Raw genomic sequence first — 18,958 nt, forward strand, 5'->3', positions numbered from 1 at the left:
GCAAATTTAGGGAAAGGTGGGGAATAATTGACAAGAAAAGAACTTGATTAATTTCTAAGTGACATTCTTAGAAATTATGTAGGAGAGCAACATGTCAGCATGCAATTGAGTTGAGTTTGTTGCCATAACGGGGCTGCACAAACAGCTAATATTTACCAGTGGGTTCTCAAGTCAGCTGAAATATTTTCCTCTGTGCTGTACCTATAGCTGTACAGCAGATGGCACAATACAAATACTGCTTAGCGAGCAAAACACAACTCTTTTGAATATCAGTCTTCGTTCCAGTAAACCACTTAGCATCTGGAGTCATGGCATTGATACCATCAGATAGGCACTAAAAATTAACTATACTGGAGCCTCTACACTAGGCCTAATAATTAACCTCCTCAAAGGAGAGGAACAAAAGAAGGGAGGGCATTTGTTTTTGATGCACAGCTTGAAATCATAAAACGTTTTAAAAAATACAAGTCAGAAAGCCTTTAACAATACTTCTAAATAATTTTCACATTCAAAACTATGTTTTTTTTGACAGGAACTTGAAGAAACAAAATTGACAAAACAAATATAAACAAGTTATAAAATCCTTTGAAGTTCCAGAGTTTCAGTGGTATTCTCAAATGCCCACCATAATGCTCATCACGAGCCATCCTTAATTCCTCTTCCTGAAAGTCTTCTCAAACGTAAATGGTGAGCAGTTAATAAATGAGAGAATGTAACCTAGCCTGAAACCTCATACCTAACTAATTTATACCTATAGTGAGGGAACAGTGCAGCAGCAATCTAAGGAAATCCACCTCTAAGAAGGAATATTATGCCGAGGCTGGATTACGATTGTGTCCGAATTTAGGCCGCAATTAATTATGGATTTCTCCTTCCTCTCTATTTCCTCAGCACATTAATATTTAAAGCTTAAAGACATCCAAACTTAAATGTCACTAAGGCAAAAAAGAAAATACATACTCTAACTCACCCACCAAAAATAATTGCAAGACACAACCAAATTTTTTTTGATTGGCAGGGATAGAAGAGTGATGGCATGTACAAGGACAGTTTTGTTCAGCTCTTACTTATTGGATTAGTCTCTCACTTGTATGTGAAGTAACACATGTATCTGGAAATATCAGAAGTGATAAAGTAGATATATTTTCAACATGTACTGAAGACAATAGCATTTTGGAAATATAAGGACAAAAAAAACACAAGTGCTGGGAATGTTCTTCTTCCAGCTGTGAAAACTGCACATCCTTACATGTAAAAAAGAAAGTAATTCATACCAAGGTTCTGGAGAACACGGTCTCTCTCTAGCTGTGTGTCCCGGATCTTATTCTGTAGCAAGATCAGTTTTTCCTCATACTGCTGTTTCAATATGTGCAATCGCCGCTGGCTATTCTCGAGTTCATCAATGAGTTTCTGCTTGATTTCAATCTCACAAGTTATATCAGCAAGGTCAGCCTGGTAATTAACTGAGAAATAAGCAAAGAAACAATCCATCAAACCATTAACACAATTTAACAATCAACAATCCAAATTTCAAGACTACCTTGTCTTAAATGCTTTAGAATCATAGTTACATAATCTCCAAAACGTAGATAGCTCACCAACCAAATGAAAAGTGCAGGTGACAGCACAGACTGAGTTTAGGAGATCTCTCTGCAGAATTAACAGCTGTTAATTGAACTAAATGTATTGAAAATTATGCATCTCAGACATTTCAGCCACCTCCAATGCTTGGTTACGTTCAGTCAGTGTCTAAAGTGCAGAACAGGTGTCAAAATGGTACTGTAAAAGATTTGGACAAGAAATAATGGGCAGAATCTTCTGCTCCATCTGGTGCTGAGCTTAGAGGCAGGAAAGGTAGCAGCATGGTGACATACATGAATTCCACTGCTTTCCAGCTCAGCTTGAAAGTAAGAGCAGCTAAAGACCTTATTCAGCCATCACCACTCTAACTCAGTCTCAGGCAGACCTTTTGCCATGCAGCACGCACAGCATCTAAACTGTATGGCCAACTTGTCACCTCTAGGTGAAACACCACCCCTGACCAATCATATTGCCAGTCCAAGCCATCACATGATCTTGGGACCTTGTTAAATATTAGTCTGGCAGCAGCCACAGCCTCTGCAAGAGCTGCCAGCCTTTGATGGGTTGGCAGCTCTTGGTAGCAAAGTCTTCTGCTCCCAAAGTTTTGATTCCAAGGGAAGACTGGTCTTGCCACTGCCTTATGTGGTCTGTGGTTCAATGGGCTTTCATGAAAAGCCCAGCTCTCTAGCCAGCAGGTGTAGCAGCCCCCCATCCCCAACTGCCAAACAAGATTCTGCCCAATAACTTTCAGAAAGTGAACTCATCCAAGTTTGTAAAGCAGAATTTGCAATACTACTGAGTACCATGTTCAACACATAAAGTACAGTCCGGAAAAACTGACAGGATGCAAGTTACAACCTTATGTTCAGCTCAGGACCAAACCTATGCTGACACAGACCACTTGGTGAACCTTAGCAGACTGCAGGATAAACACCCAAGAAAGGAAATCTGAATGTTTCTTTAATTCAGAAGAAACATAATTGAAAATCCCATTAACATTAATACAGCTTTATTTTTATGCTGGTAAACAATGATAATCATAAGGACCAAATAAAAATGTACTAAATCATCTAAACCTACACTTAACCAGAATCACTGAAACACATTCTGAATCAGCTATTCATTAAGTCTCTTTTTGCAGACATTAATCAGCCTCAGTAACAGTCCATTGCCACATGAACTTTATTAACTTTAAGCTTGCTTGCTTGAGGGCTTGTTAACATTACATTGATGTCTTCTTTCTATCTTGTAATCAAATAGTAAACTGGAGGATATACATTTAAATTACGTAGACTTTAAAGATTTGGATCTCTCTTACAAATTTTCTTCAATCTGCACTGAACTTTGGGACCAGGATATTTTAGGAATTGTTTCATAATACAAACCTCACTAAGAGCTTAGAAATTGGAAGTTGCCTGAATTAGGGCATGATTCATGTACAATACACATTACAGCTGTCGAAGGAAGTCACTGGGCAGACAATAGGAAAATAGGCCATTGACCTCACTAATACTGTAGTGATGAGCAGTGGGTCCCAATTATGACCCCAAAAGCAGCTTGTCACTCATCACGGGAAACTGCAACTTACCAGGATTTTACACAACAGCAGCAAGTAAATTTGTGGGTGGGGAGTGGAAAATAGTAACTACAGCATTCTGCAGTTGGGGTATGGAGGTATGAAGTGCATTTCTGCTCTTCCTGGCTCCTCATTAAAGCAAACTGGCCTCCATTTTCACAGACCATGATCTAATGCCTTGAGAGCATGTGCTCTGGATGATTAGAAAGGGAGTTAATCAACATACAGGGTTCTTGTGATGAAGTGATAGTGTTCCTCCCTCTGAGCAAGGATGTGGGTTCCAGTCCCAACTGGTCCAAAGGTGTGCATCACATCACTGAAGAGGTTGAATGGAAGATGTCTTAACCAACATGGTGCTGGTATAATGTTTTGCTGCTGGAATAGTAATCCAAAGATCCAGATGATGCTCTGGGGACTTGGATTCAAATTCAATCATTCTGGAGTTAAAATTTGAATGATGATTGTGAAACCATTGTTGATTGTTGTTGAAACCCATATGGTTAACCAATAATGGTATGTGCACACCTAGTGAAGAGCGAGCATATGTGCACCATGTAACATATTGAATCCAGCGCCCATTTCCCTCCAAACATATTTCAGAGTTTTATAAGCATAGCCGTACAATAATTATGAAGTGTATTTCTAATGGTCAAATGGTGACACATTTTTACTTACATTAAAACTTTTGATTTCTCCTGCCACATAATAAATCTGTCTAGTTTCATTGCACTCTTCACAAGCAGATATTTACAATAAGCTCATTTAATTTCTTATTATCTTTATGTTCTGACTCCTCATATATTGAAAAATTATTCTTCTTAACTTTTGCATTACTCTCAAACACTATGCTCGGCTGCTGTGGTTGGATTTTGCTACTTCTTAATCCCTTCATTTTTAAAAGGATTGAGGTTTATAGAAGGATTTTTACAATATCAGGACATCCCAGAATGCTTTCTTGTTGCAACAGAAGACCATATTTTGCACTATTAACTGCAGTGGGTTAACTCTAGCTGAAGCTTAATCTGTATGGTTTTAATGTTCTAAATATTCTTCTGGGCAGTGTGGTGGCACAATGATAAGCACTGCTGCCTCACAGCGTTGGGGACCCAGGTTCAATTCCATCCTTACTGATTGTTGTTAAAACCTATGTGGTTAACAGGTCATGGTATGTGAATACCCAGTTAGAGAGCGTGCCCAAGCCTCAGGTGACTGTAAATGTGGAATTTGCATGTTCTCCCTCTTGTTTGCATGGATTTCGCCTGATATGCCCCATTTTCCTCCCACGATCTAAAGATTAATGCGTGGTTTTGGGAACCGGGGGTTGGTCTGGGTTGGATGCTCTTCGGAGGGTAAGTGCAGACTCAGTGGGCCGAAAGGCCTCTTTCTGCACTGTAGGGAAGTGATTCTGTTCTCAATCCTACTTAAACTAATTCTAATAAGCTCAGAAAATTCCATTATGGTTTGGGATTATTACCCTTTTCTTCTGATTCTGTATCGGTTTCATCAAGGCTGCCATCACTGTCAAATTCTTCATCATCTCCACCTTCCTCATCTTCACAGCAACTTTCTTCATGCTCCTCCTCCTGAAATTACACAAGAACACAATGTAGCTGGCAGAACAGGTAAATTCATTGTGGGAGTACTTGAATTAATGTAGCGTGTCAGATATATCAGAAGACATCGGAGGGCTCTGTAGGACGTAGAAAAAGCAAATAAAATTAATGTCAAACATGAGTAAAATAGGAGGAGTCGGTGCTGTCAACATAAATATGTTTCATTTGTGCTGACTTAATTTGGATTTTAAGACATTGTCTTAACTTAACTTGGAATTTGATTTTCAATTAGGCTGTGTTCTAAGCACATTTTTTTTTTGAAACACTGCCCTGTTCCATTTAGCTTCAGGGCAGAGGACAAATAATAAATGAAACCAAAAGAGAAAATGCTGGAAAATCTCAGTAATAAATGATGTTCACAGGCAGAGAGGTGGCCTGCAGGAAAATAATGCCAGCTTCAAGACAACAAAATATGCTTGAACTGTGGCTAGTTCAACAAGGACAGACACGAGAGACTTTATCAAGTGGGTCTCTGTGGTTTACTGTTTGACTATTGATCGTAGTCAATGCAGATAAGAATACATCCCTAATTATACAGAAATTGTGTTTGTGAAATAGAGTTTCAGGAGCACGAGAATTTTAGTTTCTTCATAATTGCAGGTTTAAAGAGTCAATGCTCATATACTAGAACTCATATACAAGGTTAAGGCTGATCATCTACCTCAATTCCAGCTTCCCAACTCCAAATCCATGGATATATAAAAATGCATTGCTCCTTGTCTTGAATATATTCAGGAAGTGAGTGTACACAGCCCTCTGGGATGTGAGTTAAAAAAAGCCTTTGATCTTTATTCTGAAACTGTGACCCATGTTCTCAATTCTCCACAACAGGAAAAAGCTTTCTCAGCATCAACTCTGTCATAGAGTCATAGAGATGTACAGCATGGAAACAGACCCTTCGGTCCAACCCATCCATGCCGACCAGATATCCCAACCCAACCTAGTCCCAACTGCCAGCACCCGGCCCATATCCCTCCAAACCCTTCCTATTCATATACCCATCCAAATGTCTCTTAAATGCTGCAATTGTACCAGCCTCCACCACATCCTCTGGCAGCTCATTCCATACACGAGAAAAAGTTGCCCCTTAGATCTCTTTTATATCTTTCCCTTCTCACTCTAAACCTAGTTCTGGACTCCCCGACCCCAGGGAAAAGACCTTCTCTATTTATCCTATCCATGTCCCTCATAATTTTATAACCGTCTATAAGGTCACCCCTCAGCCTCTGATGCTCCAGGCAAAACAGCCACAGCCTGTTCAGCCTCTCCCTGTAGCTCAGCTCCTCCAACCCTGGCAACATCCTTGTAAATCTTTTCTGAACCCTTTCAAGTTTCACAACATCTTTCCGATAGGAAGGAGACCAGAATTGCACGCAATATTCCAACAGTGGCCTAACCAATGTCCTGTACAGCTCTGAATTAAACTCCATCTGCCACTTCTCAGCCCATTGGCCCATCTGGTCCAGATCCTGTTGTAATCTGAGGTAACCCTCTTCGCTGTCCACTACACCTCCAATTTTGGTGTCATCTGCAAACATACTAACTGTACCTCTTATGCTCGCATCCAAATTATTTATGTAAATGACAAAAAGTAGAGGGCCCAGCACCTATCCTTGTGGCACTCCACTGGTCACAGGCCTCCAGTCTGAAAAACAACCTTCCACCTCCACCGTCTGCCTTCTACCTTTGAGCGAGTTCTGTATCCAAATGGCTAGTTCTCCCTGTATTCCATGAGATCTAACTTTGCTAATCAGTCTCCCATGGGGAACTGTGTCGATCGCCTTACTGAAGTCCATATAGATCACATCTACTTCTCTGCCCTCATCAATCTTCTTTGTTACTTCTTCAAAAAACTCAATCAAGTTTGTGAGACATGATTTCCCACGCACAAAGCCATGTTGACTATCCCGAATCAATCCTTGCCTTTCCAAATACATGTACATCCTGTCCCTCAGGATTCCCTCCAACAACTTGCCCACCACCGAGGTCAGGCTCACCGGTCTATAGTTCCCTGGCTTGTTTTTACCGCCCTTCTTAAACAGTGGCATCATGTTTGCCAGCCTCCAGTCTTCCGGCACCTCACCTGTGACTATCAATGATAGAAAAACCTCAGCAAGAGGCCCAGCAATCACTTCTCTAGCTTCCCACAGAGTTCTCGGGTACATCTGATCAGGTCCTGGGGATTTATCCACTTTTAACCATTTCAAGACATGCAGCACTTCCTCCTCTGTAATCTGGACATTTTGCAAGATGTCACCATCTATTTCCCTACAGTCTATATCTTCCATATCCTTTTCCACAGTAAATACTGATGCAAAATATTCGTTTAGTATCTCCCCCATTTTCTGTAGCTCCACACAACGGCTACCCTGCTGTTCTTTGAAGGGCCCTATTCTCTCCCTAGTTACCCTTTTTTCCTGAATATATTTGTAAAAACCCTTTGGATTCTCGTAAATTCTATTTGCCAAAGCTATCTCATGTCCCCGTTTTGCCCTCCTGATTTCCCTCTTAAGTATACTCCTACTCCCTTTATACTCTTCTAAGGATTCACTCAATCTATCCTGTCTATACCTGCCATATGCTTCCTTCTTTTTCTTCACCAAACCCTCAATTTCTTTAGTCATCCAGCATTCCCTATACCTACCAGCCTTCCCTTTCACCCTGACAGGAATATACTTTCTCTGGATTCTTGTTATTTCATTTCTGAAGGCTTCACATTTTCCAGCTGTCCCTTTACCTGCGAACATCTGCCTCCAATCAGCTTTCGAAAGTTCTTGCCTAATCCTCCTCAAGATTCTCTCATGGTTTGAAATACAGTTCCTTCTAAATGTTTTATTTCATTAAAATATATGATTTAAAGATTTATGTAGACTGTGCTACCATGTGTTAAGCTAACTACTAGTTTTGTTTCAATTTTTACTGATACTTTTGGTGGTTCACCCCAACCCTTTATTTCCTATAGGTCCCATTACTTATATTGTGTGATTTTCTATAGCATGGTATCGGATGGGAACACAACTATTGTGTTATAGGAGAACACCCCATATGTTCTTCCTTAGATAAGAAGAGCTAAAGTGCACACACTACTCCAGACAGGACCTGACAAATTGCATGTGTAATTGTAGCAAAACCTCCCACTCTTCCACTCCAATCCCTTTAAAGCTTACTGTAATTAATTTGCTTTTAAGGAAGCAGTAAAGTTACCCTGGCATTTAAGTAATATTTGTGCCAACTGACACAAATGAGTTAATACAGTTTAGTTTTGTAACAGAAGCCTCCAGATGTAATCAGCTCCTGTAAAAGCAAGATATGCACACCTAGACCGGTAGCACAGGTATGGAGGGCAAGGGTCTCCAGTGTAGCCTGATCCATCTGCCATTCCATTGTTGGCCCAATTATTCATTTTCAAAAATCATAAAAAAAAGAGACTTTGACTGAATTTGTGCCACCAAAAATGGATATGGATGTAGAAAACAAAAATATTAGAATAATTATTATCAAAGATACATAAAAAAGAATACTAGTATTAAGAAAACTCAGTTTAAAGTAAATCTTTAAGAATTCTTAGGCTTTCCTTACCCCTTCCACTTCATTGTCATCTGTCTCTTCCCAATTCTCTTGCTGTAAATTCCCTCTTCTTTTCTCTTTCACTGGGCTTTGAAAGAAAAGAGAATACATAGCAGGAAAAGAATTATGAAAAAATTAAGTTTGTGGCTAACACATTTACAGCCTTGTATTTTCTTCAGTCAAATGATTTTCTGTTTGTTGACTTTTCTTTATAATGCAATTATTACAGCATTTTAAAAACCTGGTGTTAACATGTTAGCAAATAGAAATTAGGCAGAATTAGTTTTCAAAGTATCATTTCTGTTAGAAGATTTAGAAGTAGAATCTCAATGCGAATAAGAATAGCATTATTTATACATTAAACAGGTGTAAAAATTAGCCAGAACAGTGTTGCACAATCTTTAACATCTACTTGAGAAGCAAAATGTGACCTTGATACAACGGTCACTTGATGATTGTACCACTGACGGTGCAGCATTCCCTCGCGACTTCACTGAAGTGTCAATCTACATTGTATCAAGTCTCTGCAGTCCAGCTTGAACCTATAATATTTTGAATCCACCAAGGCTGACTCATCTAGTCAACAAATAGGCATAGATCAGAGGGACAAAATGGATGTAACCTATATGCAACAGAAGGAAGATAGCAATATAGGTTTATCCAGTACATATCTCACACTGCTGTAAATGTAAATGATTGTTGTACATATGCAGCTAGTACTAAATGCAATATTAAGTGACTGCACATCCTCAGCAGAGGTGCAACATCACCACAGGCCAGCATTGGGGAAGGCTGGTCTACACTAATTAAAGCCAGTTTACCCCACTTAACGGCTAAAGTGGGCAGTGAAAATCTTTTTAAAAACACGATTTTGAAATGGAATCAAACAATGGCTGATCATGGCCCAAGATTTTCTAATACTGCATTTGGGGGAGTTTGAGAGGAAAGGTGTTACGCACTGACTGCCATCAAATCTGTCCATTCCAGCAGACCATGTCTGCACTCCTAAAGTTCCTGAAGAAGGGCTTATGCCCGAAACGTCAATTCTCCTGCTCCTCGGATGCTGCCTGGTCTGCTGTGTTTTACCAGCACCACATTTTTCAACTCCTAAACTTTTGTCTGGCACATGCTCAGTATCAGAACTATGCGCTCCTATATTGTGAATGCCATTTTATGGACAAAGATCATAAAAAAATAAAACTGGACAACGTGGAGCCAAGTATCACAGACTAAAATGTGACGCATGCTGGACTGAAATTTGATGGTGTCTATTTTAAAGGCTTTGCCTACAAGTTACTGGTATCCAGGAGGCCCAGGGTGGGAATTCAGTCAGCACTGTACACCCGTTTTGTACATATTGCTGTGGAATTTGTTACTTTATTAAATGTGTGCATTACCTAGTAGAATTTATGCACAAAATTACCTATTTCTTTTTCGTATCCTTTCCCTTTTCTTGAGCAGCTCCAAGTCTTTTTTTGCCATTTCAACAATTTCAGAAGTATCGGATTCCAGGGAACCAACTAGGCTGGACATTGAACAAGGCATGGGAGACAGTCCCGCTGCATACGGGGATCTGGACGTCAATCGAGATACGTTGCGTCGGAGGGACTCATTCATTGCTTCACTCTCCAGTAGTTTGGTCCTGGAACAGAATAGGTTTTTTTTTCTGTGAAATCAGAGGGCTTTCAGAAGATGTTTCACACTGAAAAATAAATTCTAAAGAACAATACAGTTGGAATACTCTGAACATTTACAATTTTTATTCCATATCAGACATCCCAAGGGCAAAACATGACAAGTGGAAAATAATAAGAAATGCATAAGCAATAAACTTTTCTCCATATACTATTTTCCACTCAGATATGCCAGTTTTTTTTAATGCTCTTCATGTTCATAATTTATGTTCTGGTTAAGCATGCAGCTAAATAGACTTTATCATTTCTAGTCCCAGCATTTACTCTGGCTGGAAGGCTGTAGGCAGCGACATTTCCCTATTGTGCTTCTATGGAATCTGCCCTAAATTTTAGTGCATCCCTTAGCACATAGCCCTGGACCTTGGAATGTACTTGTAGTTGAGGGCAACTCTTTGCAATGGAAGACCAACACATTTCAGGCAAACCAAACAGTGTTATTCATCAGTATAAACGGTGCAGCATGGTGGTTCAGTGGTTAGCATTGCTGCCTCAGAGGGCCAGGGACCTCGGTTTGATTCTCGCCTTATGCGACGATGTGTGTGTGTGGAGTTTGCACATTTGCCCCGTGTCTGTGTGGTTTCCTCTGGTTTCCTCCTACAATTCAAAAATGCACAAGTTAGGTTGATTGCGATGCTAAATTGCCCATTTTCTCCATGGATGTACAGGCCAGATGGTTTAGCTGTGGGAAATGCAGGGTTACAGAGATGAGGTGGGTCTGGGTGGAATGCTCTTCAAAGGGTTGGTGTAGATTCAATGGGCTGAATGGCCTGATTCCACACTGTGGGGATTCTCTGATTCTATGAAACAAAATTTGCTGGAAAAAACTCTTCAGGCCTGGCAGCATCCGTGGAGAGGAAGCAGAGGTAATATTTCAGGCCCAGTGACCCTTCTTCAGAACACAACGCTGCTCGTTGATTTGATGCCCTTCCAGCAACAGTTGGTATTTATCTTGGTGGATATCTCTGGTAACAGCCCATAGCACAGAGTCCTGTGTCACAGAGCTGCTCAGAATGAACTACAATAAAAACTACTGTCTGTCTCTCCAGGTATTCTTTGCAAAGGTACATAACAGCCTCTGCCCCATCACACCACCTTGTCTGGAGGGAGGTGTAAATAAATGGTTCAATAACGGTTGCCTGCAGTTTATCTTAGTGCAATGATATACACTACAAGGTGCACCTCGGAGGAAGTGTTTTTGCTGTTTGAAAAATAATAGTGACCCATTCAGCATTATTACAGCAAATATTTCAAATCAGGCAAGAAAAATATAGAATCTGAAAGATAAATAGTTGATATTTTTAAAATGAGTTAAAATTCCTTGACGGAGCTTTCTTTTAATTCATTCACAGATGATGGCATCGCTGGCTAACATTTATTGCCCAACCCCTAATTGCTCAGAGGGCTGTTGAAGAGTCAACCACATTGCTGTTGTCTGGTGTCACATGTAGGCCAGGCAAAGTAAAGATGGCAGTTTCCTTCCCAAAACGACAATAGTGAACAAGGTGGGTTTTTCTGATAATTGCCAATGCACACGTGGTCATTATTAGACTCTTCATTCCAGATATTGGGTTTGAATCCTGCCATGGCAGACAGTGGAATTTGAATTCAATAGAGTCCCCAGAATATCACCTGGGTCTTTGGATTAACAGTCCAGTGACAATATTACAAGGTCACTGCCTCTCCAGTTATCCAGTTAGTAATGAAGCCTTGGCATTTTTTTTTCCTGTGGGCAAACATCATGAAGAAAAGATTTAGAATGGCCTGGATGATAAATTCATATTAGCATCTGAATAAATGAAGAGACTTTCAGTCTAACAATTTGCGGATGATTTTAACAGAGCTGCCAGAGGTAGAACGATAGAATTCTGACAGTTTCACGAACCACATTTTCATTTTTGAGAAGTCCTTGAAAGACAAAACTTAGATCCAATCAAATTGTTACGAGATGCCAAGCAGATAAGTGATGAACTCTGAGTGGAAGTGTACCTAAAAGACGCTCTTCTGCTGGAATGCTTTCCATTAAACTGATAGTGGGGAGAAAGAACAATCAACACCAACATACAGAAATTAACGTTCATGGACTAACCTGAGATCCTGTATTTCTCGAATATAGTTTTGAATTAATGCACCTATTTCCTCATTGTTATCTCCTGCAGAAAAAAATAAAACAGTGAACTATTGGACATGCAAAATAAGAACCAAAGTGGAAAGTTTGCTTTGATGAAGATCCATGTGCATATTTTTTAAACATAGCTTCATGCACAGACCACCTATACTGCAGGATTACCTCTGATAGTGCAGTTACAAACATAGAAAGAGGAGTAGGCCAGTCAGCAAGCAACTCTGTGGGTGCAGTCCCACCCAGGCTCTATTTAATTCAACTAAAACATCCTGTACGCAAATCCTCTTGTGATAAAGGTCAACATATCATTTATCTTCCTAATGGCTTGCTGCACTTTTCAGTGTCATTTGTTTATGGTTGACCAGATCCCTCTGGACTTTCATTCTTCCTAATTTTCCACAAGTTAAGAAAAAACTGCACCTTCATTCCTCCTACCAATGTTGATTGCCTCACACTTATCCAGGTTACATTCCATAAGACCATAGACATTGGAGCAGAAATTAAGCAATTTGGCCCATTGAGTCTGCTCTGCCATTCAATCATGGCTGATAGGTTTTTCAACGCCATTTTCCCGCTTTCTCCCTGTAATCTTTGATCCCTTTGGCAATCAAGAACTTATCGATCTCTGTTTTAAATATACTCAAGGACTTAGTCTCCACATCCTTCTGTGGCAACAAGTTCTGCAGATTCCCCACTCTCTGGCTGAAGAAGTTTCTCCTTATCTCCGTTCTAACAGGTCTTCCCTTTACTCTGAAGCTGTGCTCTCAGGTAATTTTTCCCACCAATGGAAACATCGTCCCAACGTCCACTCTGTCAAGGCCATTCAGTATTTCCACCTAGTTTTGTGTCATCTACAAACTTAGAAATATTATATTTGGTTCCCAAATCACATTCATTGATACAATTTGCGAAAATCTGGGTTCGAAGTAGCAATCCTTGAATTACACTGTTCTTGCAACCTGCCATGCTGAGAATAACCCATTTATCTCTGCTGTATTTCTTTTTGTTAACCAATCGTAGCTCTCAATGCGGTTTCGTCTACATTGAGGAGACAGGATATCAACTTGTGGAACTTTTCAGAGAACATCTCTAGACACATGCCCTGTGGCCGGCCACTTCAACTCCCCTTCCCACTCCTCCAAGAATATTCATATCCTGTTTCTCCACCACCAAATCTAAGCCAACCGACATCTGGAGGAAGAACGCCTCATCTTGGGACCCTTCAACCACACAGCATCAATGATTTCACCTGTTTCCTCATGTCCCCTCTCCCCACCTCAACCCACTTCCAATCATCCTACTCAGCATCGCCCTCTTGGACTGTCCCACATGTCCATCTTTCTTCCTACCTATCTACTCCACCCTCCCCTCCGACCTGTCACCATCACCCCCCACCTGCATCTACCTATCATCTTCCCAGCTACCATCCCCTGGCCCCACTCCTCATCTATTTATCTCTCAGCCCCGTTCTGTCCACCCACTCCTCACCCCACCACCACATTTCTGATGAAGGACCTATGCCTGAAACATCGATTCTCCTGTTCCTCGGATGCTGCCTGACCTGCTGTGGTTTTCCAGTGCCACACTTTTCGATCCAAATCCATGTCAGTCTCTTACCTCTATTCCTATACAAAAGCATTCTGAAAATTCAAAAAGATCACAACAATTGATCTTGTGTATCTACTCAGCTAGTAACATTTCTCTTACAGATTTGTGAAACATAATTTCCCTTTCATAGATTCAAAAAGATTAATTTTTTGTAGTATCCAGCTGTCACTTCTTCTATAATATATTCTAACGCTAAGGTGCAGCAAACAGGCCTGTACTTCCCTATGTTCTTTCTCCCTCCTTCATGTCGTGGGGTTACATTTGCAAACTTCTGATCTGCAAACACCATTTGAGAATCTATAGAATTTTAAAAGATGGTCACCTCTTTCAACACTCTGGTATGTAGATCAAGTCCCAAGGATTTGTTACTACCACCAAAGTGTCCAGTACTACCTCTTTACTAGTACAAATTCCATTAAGATCCTCATTTTCACAAGTTTCTTGAACCTCTATTATTTCTCATATTCCTTGTATTTTCCTCCTTGAAGACACATACAAAGAAGTTGTTTAACCTCTCTGCTACTTTCCTATTTCTCATTAAAATTCTCCTGTCGTTGCCCATAATAGACTCATATTTGTCTGTGCTAACGTATTACTTTATACATACAAGTATTACAGAACATTTTAAATTTTTTTGCTAACTTACATTCATATTTTGTTTCTCCTTATATTATCAGCTTTCATTTGCCGAATTCTAAAATGTTCCCATTCCTTACACTTGCTACTTCTTTGGTGATTTCATTAGCTTCCTCCTCTGATCTAACATAATCTTTATCTTTTGTTGTAAACCACAGATGATACATTTTCCTGTTTGGCTTTTGTAGCTTCAAAGAATGTATATTTGTTGAAAACTATGTATATTTCGTTAGCTATCCTCTGTCTGTCACCATCATAACTTTTAATGTTTTTCTTTCCAGTACACTTCAACTAGCTGTCAAAAATGAAATTTCAATCCCTTAAAAACTACCCATTGTATGTTAGTTTAAGTAATGATGCAAATACACTTGTATGCTTTAAGGACAAGCAACAAAACTGAACTAGTAATTTCTACTTCTTAATGAAAAGGGCTTTAACAAAGAGGATTGATGAGGGCAGAGAAGTAGATGTGATCTATATGGACATCAGTAAGGCATTCAACAAGGTTCCCCATGGGAAACTGGTTAGCAAGGTTAGATCTCACAGAATACAGGGAGAACTAGCCATTTGGATACAGAACTGGCTCAAAGGTAGAAGACAGGGGGTGGTGGCGGAGGGTTGTTTTTCAGACTGGAGGCCTGTGACCAGTGGAATGCCACAATGATTGGTGCTGGGTCCACTATTTGTCATCATTTATATAAATGATTTGGATGTGAGCATAAGAGGCATAGTTAGTAAGTTTGCAGATGACACCAAAATTGGAGGTGCAGTGGACAGTGAAGAATGTTACCTCAGATTACAACACAATCTTGATCAAATGGGCCAATGGGCTGAGAAGTGGCAGATAGAGTTTAATTCAGATAAATGCGAGGTGCTGTATTTTGGGAAAGCAAATCTTAGCAGGACTTATACACTTAATGGTGAGGTCCGAGGGAGCATTGCTGAACAAAGAGACCTTGGCGTGCAGGTACATAGCCCCTTGAAAGTGGAGTTACAGGTAGATAGGATAGTGAAAAAGGCATTTGGTATGATTTCCTTTATTGCTCAGAGTATTGAGTACAGGAGTTGGGAGGTCCTGTTGCGGCTGTACAGGACATTGGTTAGGCCACTGTTGGAATATTGTATGCAATTCTGGTCTCCTTCATATCGGAAAGATGTTGTGAAACTTGAAAAGATTTACAAGGATGTTGCCAGGGTTGGAGGATATGAGCTATAGGGAGACGCTGAACAGACCGGGGCTGTTTTCCCTGGAGGGTTGGAGGCTGAGGGGTGACCTTATAGAGGTTTACAAAATTATGAGGGCATGGATAGGATAAATAGACAAAATCTTTTCCCTGGGGTGGGGGAGTCCAGAGCTTGAGGGCATAGGTTTAGGGTGAGAGGGGCAAGATATAAAAGAGACCTAAGGGGCAACTTTTTCACGCAGAGGGTGGTACATGTATGGAATGAGCTGCCAGAGGAAGTGGTGGAGGCTGGTACAATTGCAACATTTAAAAGGCACTTGGATGGGTATATGAATAGGAAAGGTTTGGAGGGATATGGGCCAGGTGCTGGCAGGTGGGACTAGATTGGGTTGGGATATCTGGTCGGCATGGACCGAAGGGTCTGTTTCCATGCTGTACATCTCTATGACTCTATGAAAGACTGCTGAGCAGTAGCCAAATAAAGTCTTTTAGTCATCAGTCATCTGCCTAAACAATAGAAGTAAAGTTAATCACATCATGAGCAAACAGCTTCCTTTTTATAAAGCAGCTCGAAGGGGAAATAAAACTGGTGAAACAGAAGATGGGAAATCATAAAATACCATGATTTGATTAAAATGAATTGACCAATTATTCAAACCACAGAAATTGAGCACAATTCATGCAATCAATTAGTGTCATAAAATAAATTTACTAAAACTATTTGATTTGATTTTCTTATAGACCATGATTCACAGGGGCTTGTTTCTATAAAATTAGAAAAATGTCATCTTGGCCATCAATCTCAGTTTGCAGCAATTATGGTGACCTGTAAGTTTAAATGTTAGCTCCCAAATCATGCTGCAAATAACATCAGGAGAACTTGTAACCTAGAAACCTTCACCTAGTCCACTTTGAAAAATTAGAATTCTAATTGTAAAGCATTCCATCACTTTAGACAATAGACAATAGACAAGAGGTGCAGGAGTAGGCCATTCTGCCCTTCGAGTCTGCACCACCATTCAATATGATCATGGCTGGTCATCCTTAGTCAGTATCCTGTTCCTGCCTTATCTCCATAATCCTTGATTCCACTATCCTTGAAAGCTCTATCCAACTCTTTCTTAAATGAATCCAGAGACTGGGCCTCCACTGCCCTCTGGGGCAGAGCATTCCACACAGCCACCACTCTCTGGGTGAAGAAGTTTCTCCTCATCTCTGTCCTAAATAGTCTACCCCGTATTTTTAAGCTGTGTCCTCTGGTTCGGCACTCACCCATCAGCGGAAACATGTTTTCTGCTGCCAGAGTGTCCAATCCTTTAATAATCCTATATGTCTCAATCAGATCCCCTCTCAGACTTTTAAACTCAAAAGGTATACAAGCCCAGTCGCTCCAGTCTTTCAGCATAAGGTAGTCCCGCCACCTTCATTGATTGGTGTACAAGAACACCCAGATCTCTTTGTACTGCCCCTTTACCTAAATTGATTCCATTTAGGTAGTAATCTGCCTTCCTGTTCTTGCCACCAAAGTGGATAACCATACATTTATCCACATTAAACTGCATCTGTCATGCATCTGACCACTTACCTAACCTGTCCAGGTCACCCTGTAATCTCCTAACATCCTCCTCACATTTCACCCTGCCACCCAGCTTAGTACCATCAGCAAATTTGCTAACGTTATTACTAATACCATCTTCTATATCATTAATATATATTGTAAAAAGCTGCGGTCCCAGCACTGATCCCTGCGGTACCCCACTGGTCACTGCTTGCCATTCCGAAATGGGGCCATTTATCACTACTCTTTGTTTCCTGTCAGCCAACCAACTTTCAATCCAAGTTAGTACTTTGCCCCCAGTACCATGCGCCCTAATTTTGCTCAATTTAAATTCAAATGCCATGGAACTAACAAACTGATGACCACTGTGTAACACAAGAGAAACTTTAAAACCAGAAATTGATTAAGTGAATAAGTTGCATGTTTATCGAATTTACTACCACAACCGGGCAAAAATGAGAATTGCCTATTAAATGAAAAATATCTCAACAGAATTCAGAGCATATGTGAAATTTAATGAGTTAATTTTACCTGCACTGGCTATTATTTGAGTGGCTTCATTACTCAAGAGCTGTGTCACTCTGCTATTAAGTGCTTCAATCGTTTCTTGCATGGCCTTTACTCTCATTCTCAATGTGTCATTTTCTTTCTGTAGCAATGCATTTTCTTGGCAGAGGTCATTGTAACCTTCTGAACCATCTTCCCCGATAACTCGTTTCCCCTTAAAAAAATACAAGCAGAAATTATTTCAATATCAGTTTACTTATTAATTCTTGAAGCCGTGAAAAGAATCTGAATATTTCAGTGCTGGAAATTTTAACAACATGTGGACCAAATCTTCCAATAAAGATTAGAAACCTGGATTTGTTCCTGATCAGATTAAAAGAAATACACACAAAGAATTATCTGGGCAAATTTGTTGGTCGGGACCCTCCTCAGCTGAAACAGGTTCGTCCAGCAAAGCAGCAAGCAGCAAAGTGAACTGGCAGTGAAAATATCCACTGCTTCATACAATTTGTATTATATTGCAGGATTAAAAAAGGGCCTTAAGCCACTTTCACAGCCATTGAGAGACGGTAAGAGCATCAGGTAGATGAGAGACAGGAACAAAAACAGAATTTTCAGGAAAATCCCAGCATATCTGGCAGCATCTCCAGAGAGAAATCAGAGTTAACATTTCAGGTCCAGTGATCTTTATTCCACCAGACCTGCTGAGACTTTCCAGCAATGTCTGTTTCAGTTCCAGATTTCCAACATCCACAGTTCTTTCAGTTGCTTTTTCCACCAAGTGAGAGGCAGATATGTGAGGAAGCTGGGGTCCCAGATGGATTAGAGTAGGGTAGGAGGCCACAGCAGTTATGATGGTGGGGATTGTCTTCGAGATATGGCAGTGATGGGGTGACAGGGATGAGTCAGAGCTGATTGGTAGCCCCATGGTAGACTACTGCAAAAAATACGGAGGTATGGCATTGAGGGTGAGTTGGAGGTTTGGATTAGGAGTTGGCTGGCTGGAAGAAGACAGAGGGTAGTAGTTGATGGCAAAGGTTCATCTTGGAGTGCCGTCACTAGCAGTGTTCTGCAAGGATCTGTTTTGGGACCATTGCTGTTGTCATTTTTATAAATGACCTGCAGGAGGGGTTAGAAGGTTGGGTGAGCAAGTTTGCGAATGATACGAAAGTCGGAGGAGTTGTAGACAGTAAGGAAGGACATGGCAGGTTACAGCGGGATATAGATAAGCTGCAGAACTGGGCAGAAAGGTGGCAAATGGAGCTCAATGTAAGTAAGTGTGAGGTGATTCTCTTTGGTAAGAGTAATAAAA

At 40.5% G+C, this 18,958-nt stretch overlaps 1 protein-coding gene across 1 annotated transcript in view; it reads right to left on the bottom strand.

Annotated features, from left to right (window-relative positions):
* The window catches only part of kif21b (kinesin family member 21B), a 160,721-nt gene that overhangs the window by 45,549 nt on the left and 96,214 nt on the right, over window positions 1-18,958 (bottom strand). Inside the window, exons 9-14 of the mRNA XM_043716242.1 lie at window positions 17,671-17,860; window positions 12,118-12,181; window positions 9,761-9,979; window positions 8,350-8,425; window positions 4,632-4,740; window positions 1,275-1,463 (exon numbers count right to left, since the gene is read on the bottom strand). Of these exons, the coding sequence (XP_043572177.1) occupies window positions 1,275-1,463; window positions 4,632-4,740; window positions 8,350-8,425; window positions 9,761-9,979; window positions 12,118-12,181; window positions 17,671-17,860 (847 nt within the window). The remainder of the gene's footprint in view (window positions 1-1,274; window positions 1,464-4,631; window positions 4,741-8,349; window positions 8,426-9,760; window positions 9,980-12,117; window positions 12,182-17,670; window positions 17,861-18,958) is intronic.

The sequence above is a fragment of the Chiloscyllium plagiosum genome, chromosome 26 (assembly GCF_004010195.1).
Source record: "Chiloscyllium plagiosum isolate BGI_BamShark_2017 chromosome 26, ASM401019v2, whole genome shotgun sequence".
NCBI lineage: Eukaryota > Metazoa > Chordata > Chondrichthyes > Orectolobiformes > Hemiscylliidae > Chiloscyllium > Chiloscyllium plagiosum.